The sequence below is a fragment of the Etheostoma spectabile genome, chromosome 17, assembly GCF_008692095.1.
Source record: "Etheostoma spectabile isolate EspeVRDwgs_2016 chromosome 17, UIUC_Espe_1.0, whole genome shotgun sequence".
In the NCBI taxonomy this organism is placed as follows: domain Eukaryota; kingdom Metazoa; phylum Chordata; class Actinopteri; order Perciformes; family Percidae; genus Etheostoma; species Etheostoma spectabile.
In genome coordinates, this window is record NC_045749.1 from 13558361 (window position 1) to 13565894 (window position 7534).

At 39.6% G+C, this 7534-nt stretch overlaps 1 protein-coding gene across 1 annotated transcript in view; it reads right to left on the bottom strand.

Moving 5' to 3' along the window:
* Positions 1-7534, bottom strand: part of antxr1d (ANTXR cell adhesion molecule 1d) — a 23245-nt gene that overhangs the window by 14425 nt on the left and 1286 nt on the right. The window contains exons 2-9 of the mRNA XM_032541193.1: positions 3137-3208; positions 2984-3055; positions 2623-2704; positions 1988-2018; positions 1840-1913; positions 924-992; positions 745-825; positions 587-647 (exon numbers count right to left, since the gene is read on the bottom strand). Of these exons, the coding sequence (XP_032397084.1) occupies positions 587-647; positions 745-825; positions 924-992; positions 1840-1913; positions 1988-2018; positions 2623-2704; positions 2984-3055; positions 3137-3208 (542 nt within the window). The remainder of the gene's footprint in view (positions 1-586; positions 648-744; positions 826-923; positions 993-1839; positions 1914-1987; positions 2019-2622; positions 2705-2983; positions 3056-3136; positions 3209-7534) is intronic.

The window sequence follows — 7534 nt, forward strand, 5'->3', positions numbered from 1 at the left end:
ATATCCTCTCTTCTCCCATCCTCTCTCCATATCCCATAATGGATGCTAATCTAAATTGGTTGTCCTGGTAGCAAGGCTGCAAATGCACTCTCTTAAGTGAGTCCTAATAAGGTCATGTCAAAGCTCATCCATCCTACTGGCTACACATAACGGCTCTCTCTTGCCATCTCTCTTATCCTGTTTTTTGCTTCCTGAAACTGCTACTGAGAAGCAGAAGAGCTGGACATGGAAGAAGAGGTGAGAGGGAGGACAGGATTGAAACAACCATACAAACATACACAATGTAGCAAACTAGGCCAGAGAAGCAGCCATGCTTAAAGATTCACGGCTAATTCCTTTGACCAACACCCGTCCCCCCCTTCCTCTTTTTTGCACACACGCTGTGCCGAAGCGGCAATGCTAATTTCCCCCGGCCGTGAATGACAATACGCTCTCTGTCACTCCGTGGTCATAAGCGTCCATGCAATTACTCAACCTAATGTTCCACTCCAGAGGCTTTACATGACTGTCATCTGACACATTCGCACACCGTGACTGCCCAGTATCTTAACAAGGAGGGGAAACCCTTGCACCTCACACCTCTTACCTCCTGCACATACGCTGGACGGCTCAGCTGCTAGAATCTCAATGCAGGACTTCTTGATGATCTGAGAGATCAGACAAAAGGAAAAAAGAGAGTCACAAAGCAATTTACTTGGATATTAATATGACTGTGTGTGGAGGAGTGTGTATTTGTATACATGCCGAGTCAATGATTCCCCTCAGGGCTTGGAAGTCTCCCCACACAGGAAACACGTGTTCCACAGTGTCTGCAATAGTTGCAAGCTAGAAAAACACACAGACACAGAATGAAACATTTGTATCTTTTTTTAATGTTTTTTTTAAATGTCGCAACATATTCAATATCCCTCTGTGGATCAAACCTGGGTCTGGTTGAACTCTTTGACCCCTACACAGTAAACAATGGCTCCCATAGACCTTGCCCTTTGTGCCTGCAAAAAAAGAACAAATAAACCAAAATGCAGTGAACTTTAAAGAGACTCTGGTAGGCTTATGGAGTTAAATACATCTCCCAAATAACTCTGACTTCCTTAGTCCACACAATACAAATTTTAGAATTAAATTGACCCAAGAACTTAAATATTCCAAATGAATTATTTTTGAACTTTTCCCAGGGACTAGAAACTATTTGAGAAACTCAAAACCAGACCAAACTAAATTCTGGGAACATTTTTTGAACCTTTTTTACCCCCCAAAAAGTCCCTGATTGCAGGGTAGGAACCTTCAGGGTGGGGTTTGCAGGGATGACCATCGCTGATCGGTCGAACATCGGTTTTCATTTATGAAACAAGGAAGTACTCTAGTGTTAATTTATGACTTTTAGGACAAGGGGTGTGTGTGTTTGTGTGTTTGGATGACATTAAAAATAAATGTAGGGTTTGCTATCAACTTCCAGACTCATTTTAAAAAAGACAGAGATAAAATATATATAGTGAGCATTTACCACTTGTACTCATTCTGGTTATGTGAGCTCACCAAAGCAAATAATTGGCAATAAAGTTGTGAATCTTGAATCCTTAAAGTAATGTGAAACAATTAATGGAGCACTAAAAGCAGCCAAGTCCCTTGATTTGCAGGTGCATCTATCGAAACAAACCTGTGACATTATGCCATCTATCTGAAAATCACAAAGAGCATCATTAAAAAGGAAAGCGATAATAACTTAAACCTAACAAACAGGACCAAAATGAAAATAAATTCCCCTGTGACAGTGTTTGAAAGTGAAAATCCATTCATCAAGTATCCCTGAAATGTCTCTTATTTGATAATCCATCTTACCTCTCGCTGAGCTGTGTCAAACTGCCATTCATTCAGTTCTCCATCTGTTAGAGCGATGATAACGCTGGCTGTACCTGCCGAGCACAAAACTTTCATGTTCTCTGAAACAATGCACTAAATGTAATTAAATGTATTAGACAGAGCTTACCCTGCTTCTCTTGGTATATCTGCGCATTAGCCTGCAATTGCAAAGAAGGAGGTAGTAACGATTGTGAACCAGTTACATAAATTGAGTACACTTCCAGACATTACAATAGCCTGTACTGGTTTAAAACATGTTACAAAGCCAGCCCACAAATGCCACTTTGCTCAGTGTGGTCTGGTGATGCTCATTACTCATCAGCTTGGGACAAGTGTCATTTTAATTACACTGTATGACTGAAGATTGCTCTTTTGCTAGGACATCAACATGAACCCTTCCTACAGCTGATTGGTCTTTGTTTTATTATTATTTTTTTTTAAACTTGGGTTGCCATATGGCAATGATGTTAAATCTTTAACCACCAAAACATGTTTCTGATGAATAAAAACAACAACTAGACAATGTGGAAGTGTGGATAAGTGCTTAATTTTACAATGCCTTAAAAGCTTATTAACAAGGCTCAGAAAGTTTAAGAAACAGAAAGTCATTCATGATCCGAGCCACTCCTCATATTGATCTAACTGGCCCTGGTCCAGCTGCCATGCTCAATTAATCTCCAGTAGATATTTTCCAGAATAAATCATGTAGTGAAGACTAAGCTCTTGAGATTTTATCTGTTGGGTTCTCAGTCTCATCCTTACCATCTCCAGGCCTAGGTTCATAAATGTGTCTCCTCCAGGAATAACCCTTCTCAGAGCCGTTAAGCCTCCAGTGATGGCCTCCCTGTTGGGTAAACAGACAAACTGCTTGATAAAATACATTGAAAGAAAGCTGCTCTTAATATTTTTATATTAGGAAATATTTACAATACAGAAGTTAGAAAGTGAGAGGTTGAGAAGGGTTGAAGATGGTAGGTAGTAGTAGTAGTACTCAGGTAGTATCCAATGTCATTGGCCATCCCTAGTAGACTGAATTCAAGGCTTTGAATTACTTAAAGCTGGATGAAATCTGTGTACGATTACAATTTGAATTGCAGTGACAGTGTTCAGGTGTGGGTCTTACCTGTTCTCTGTCAGTTTCATGATGATGTTTCCTCGTGTGGAGAAGACAATAAAGGACATTCGCAACATGGGGCTGCAAACATGCGGTTGTTTTAAATTAACAGACAAAACACAGAAAACATTCAAATTCTTGGATGACTATTCCGGCTTGTACCTGATAAACTTCTCTGCCAGCTGCTCAACAAAGGAGTAAATTTCTATCCAGTGATTCTTCACACTTCCAGATCTGAAACAACAATAACACAACCTTATAAGGAAAATTGGGATGTTGGCACAGATGACTAATTATCATGAGCCAAAGCCAAAACAACTGTATTGAATTAAATGCAAGGTTACTTAGATTCGTGGCCAGCTCTCTCCCAGGAACTTTGGGCTTTTTCATTCAAAATGTTTTTTGGTCTTATAAGTTAAAAACAAAGATGACTGAGTGAAACTATGGCAGTTTTAATGGTTGGTCCACCACTGTAAACAACTTTTAGATGGATTGCCATGGAATTTGGTTCAGACATGCACGGTCCCCAAAAGATTTTCGAGTCGCCTGGCTTTTCATCTATTTCCAATATTGGATCAGCTTTTGATGTTTTAAGTGATATGTCTACTCAACTTTTGGAAGCATTGCCATAAAATTTGGACATTCATGGTCCCCACAGGATGAACTGTAATAACTTTAAGTATCCCTAGTATTTTTATTCAGTGCCATTATCAGGGCAAGATTTTGATTCATTCCACTTTTGAAACTGATGACATTTTTCTATACCTTTGTGTTCAGTTCTAATTAGCTGTTAGCTTGCCACATGACAAAATAGTGAACATGGTAAACCTAATGCCATGATAAAAATCAGCATGTTTATTATAATATTTATTGCAATATTATTATTATAGAGTATTTTAGCATGTTGATGTTAGCATTTAGCACATCTTCAAGGATTGCTGTTTGTAAGTACATCCAAAGGTGGTAACATGGCTGTAGACTAATGTATGCTAAAGTAGGCAAAACCATGGCTAAAACTATATCTTCATAAATTGATTAAATCCCACTTTAACCTCATAAAACTAAAGCAAAACCTACAAAAGAGATGTCCAATTCAGAAATAATTCTTAAAAATACAAAACTATATAGGGCCATTACTTGTCGTATGTGATTCAAGGGTAGGCCTAACGTAGGTTTTGTAGGATATGTACGAGTATGTACAAACTGCATTTAATGGCCATGTTATGTTTCAGGAACAACCGGACCAGTGTATCTGCTCCACATTCAAGGACATTCCTCTGGCCACTCAGTCACATTCCATTACTTTGGACTGTAACCTGTGAACATTGAGAGATGCTGATTGGCCTGCTACATAATGCTGTGTACATGACAGTGTCCTTAATGAAGCCCAGTCCCAGGGGACCACTAATGGGGGCTAATTGCTGCTGGGCCAGAGGGTTGAGGTTAGACAGGGACAGATGTAGCAGTCTGCCTCTAGCAGGGACCATGTAGTAGGCAGCTGGCCTGTGTGTCCGTGTGTGTGTGTGTGTGTAGTATCTGTGTTCCTGTGATTGTGCGTGCGTGTGTGTGTGACTGTGAGGTGGAACAGATGGTCCCAGTGAGCCCAGCCAGTCTTACAACAGGTTGGCGGTCCACAGAGTGAAAAGGCTGTGACATGAACAACAGAGGGACGCAGAAGTAACACTCAGCAGGGAGTAAATGTGTGTGAGTGTCAGACTGTTCTAGTGAGTGTCTATTGAAGGATGCAACATCAAGCTGTGTGTATGTTTGCGTGTTTGTGTAACGGTCGTAAACAGAGTGAAAGTCTGAGCTGGGTTCTCATGATGGCTCTTTTGTACCTCTCATTTAACCAGTCTCTTCCTGGTCTACTTATCCTTTCCCCTGGAAGGGATGGCGTGCTAAAAGCCCTGATCCAGGAGGAGTTCCCTGGAGGAACAAGTCTCCCAAAATAATCCTAATCTTATTTTAAGAGTCACAGAGTTTACTGATACACATACACAACAGTTGTAACAGTTTCAATCCAGTGAGCAGGACAGAATGCACTTGCTAAAGTAAGTCCTTCTGTTCTTTTCATTAAACTCAGAGTCAAGCGAAGGGCTCCAATGCCAGTCTATCTTTATATGTACGAATGACTGAGGAGGAGTTGACCTTATTAGCATTGTTTGTCATGTTCTATGTGTGGAAATTATGAATTATCTAAAATTAACTGTTGAAGTTTTGATTATTGATGAACTATGCTAAGGCAATTATCAAGCAATTTCTCAAATGTAAATATTTGATGTTTATTGTTTTATTTCTTTGGGTTTTTTGTACTTTTGTTCAGATAAAACAAGCAATGGAGACATTACCCTGGGCTCCGTGCATTTTTCGTTATCTTCTGACATTAAAAAAAAAAATAAAAACGTTATTTAAGAGACGTAACACTTATAAAAACAACCCTCCAGATGCTGTATGAGCTAAAACTCATACAGCATACTAATGCTTTTAAATACTGCATTCAGAAAGTTCTCATTCTCTGCAAATGTACTATAAGTTCATGTACTGTAAACACACTGTGTCTTTACAACTTTCAGAACTAAATCACTGCCACCATCCAACCAATTCAGCAATTAGTCATCACCTTTTCTACCTGCATTCCTAAGTTTGGATAATATTACTGCAAAATATCTTTTTGTCTGCAAGTCCTTGGGTCAGTGAACACAAATATCTGCTCAGAACCCAGCCATAAAACATAACACCTATTGTTCTATTTGTGGGCAACCAGATAGAGAGGAAAAATGCAGTCTGGTATTTAGTGAGGGCCAGACGTGGATTGTAGGAATGTTTTCTAATGCTCATTCTGTGCGTGCTGAGATTCATACTTTGGAGCGTGCACACACACACACACACACACACACACACACACACACACACACACACACACACACACACACACACACACACACACACACACACACACACACACACACACACAGTGAAGAGGTAAAGATCACAGTAGACACATAAAAACATCCCAAATGCATGATTCTCTCTATCACTGAAGATTAGATTAGGTCACTGTGTGGCATTTAAAGTCTGAAAAACAGCCAACAAGTCGGTGCCATCTCGGGGAAAAAGAGCAAAAGCTTCCTGAAGGCTTGCTGGAGCATGCATGTCCAGATAGTCTAACAAACAGAGGCGTACCAGAGGCTTGGCCATGCGTGACGTGCCATGCTCCCCAGGCTTCTTTGAAACTGGACATCCGAAAGATCATCAAATGTGTCGAAAACCAAAGTAAAATGTCACTCAAAGTCTCCAGCTCATAAGTGGTGCAAATAGGGCATCTGAGGACGTGAGCTTTTTGAAAACCATTACCTCACCGTATTCCAAATGTTATACACAAATACCATATGTTTAACAGCTTCACCGCTAAATCACTGCTCTGTCATTCTTTTGACATCATGACCTGTTATTCTTACAGTCAAATACGGCAACAAATTCAACCACGCTTTATTTTTTTGTCATTCTAGCTCTCTCTCTCTGCTCACTTAGCATGTTTTGACATGTCTGACAGCTTTGTGTCCACATGCTTGATCTTACCTTAGAACTGGAGGTAAGATAGGGCCAAACTGTAAATTATAATGGCTGAGCAGCTATGAACAGCAGCACAGTCTGAGACTGCAGAGAGATCTCACATGGATAATTACTGGCCACTTACACAGCCCGAAAAAAGGTGGCAAAACATCTTCACTGACCAAATAGCCTCAAAAAATGTACTATTGTGAGTCAAGTATGTTTGTTAGGGCTGTGAGGTGGCCCGATTTGAATTCCTTTGAATTTGTAACACCTAAAAGTCTATTCCAGGTGATAGTGTTAAACATGGCATAAAGATATTTAAAGATTGATCTGGGGTTAGTCTGAGAGTTAATTTTAAAGTTAGAAACAAGGTTATAGTGGCCCTTATGTCTAAAGGTCTCTGATTAAAATCAGGCTGGGGATCTTTGTTTCTGCCTTCTTTTTAAGATTATTTTTGGGGCTTTTCTGCTTTTAATGGACAGGACAGCTAGGTGAGCAAGGGGGGAGAGAGATGGGGAAGACATGCAGGAAATTATCACGGGCTGGACTCGAAACCTGGACCTGTAAGTCAAGGTATAAAACTCTAAGTGTGTACTGTATGTGCGCCTGCTCTACCAATTGAGCCAACTTTAAAGGGATTTTAAAATTGTAAAATAAATAGATCTTAGTTCAGATATTCAGAAGCCTTTTCTGGAAAGTACGTGGTTGAGTTGTCTATTCCAGGTGTCATTCTGGAGCTGGGTAAAAGACAAAGCATGTTAGGCTGCCATGCACACTATCCAAAGGGATTGTCATAATTTGACAATTCAAATGTTGTTCTTACAAATGGCTTATGACTGATTTATTAAGCATTCTTAAATAATTTATTTACCAACGATAACATGCATAACAAAATGGTGCTAATATACATGTTTCTTGTGTTTTTGTCCAATAAAACATCATCCTATAAGTAGACATTTTATGTTCATTGTACATATCTGTAAAATTTCTACTTATAGTAATATC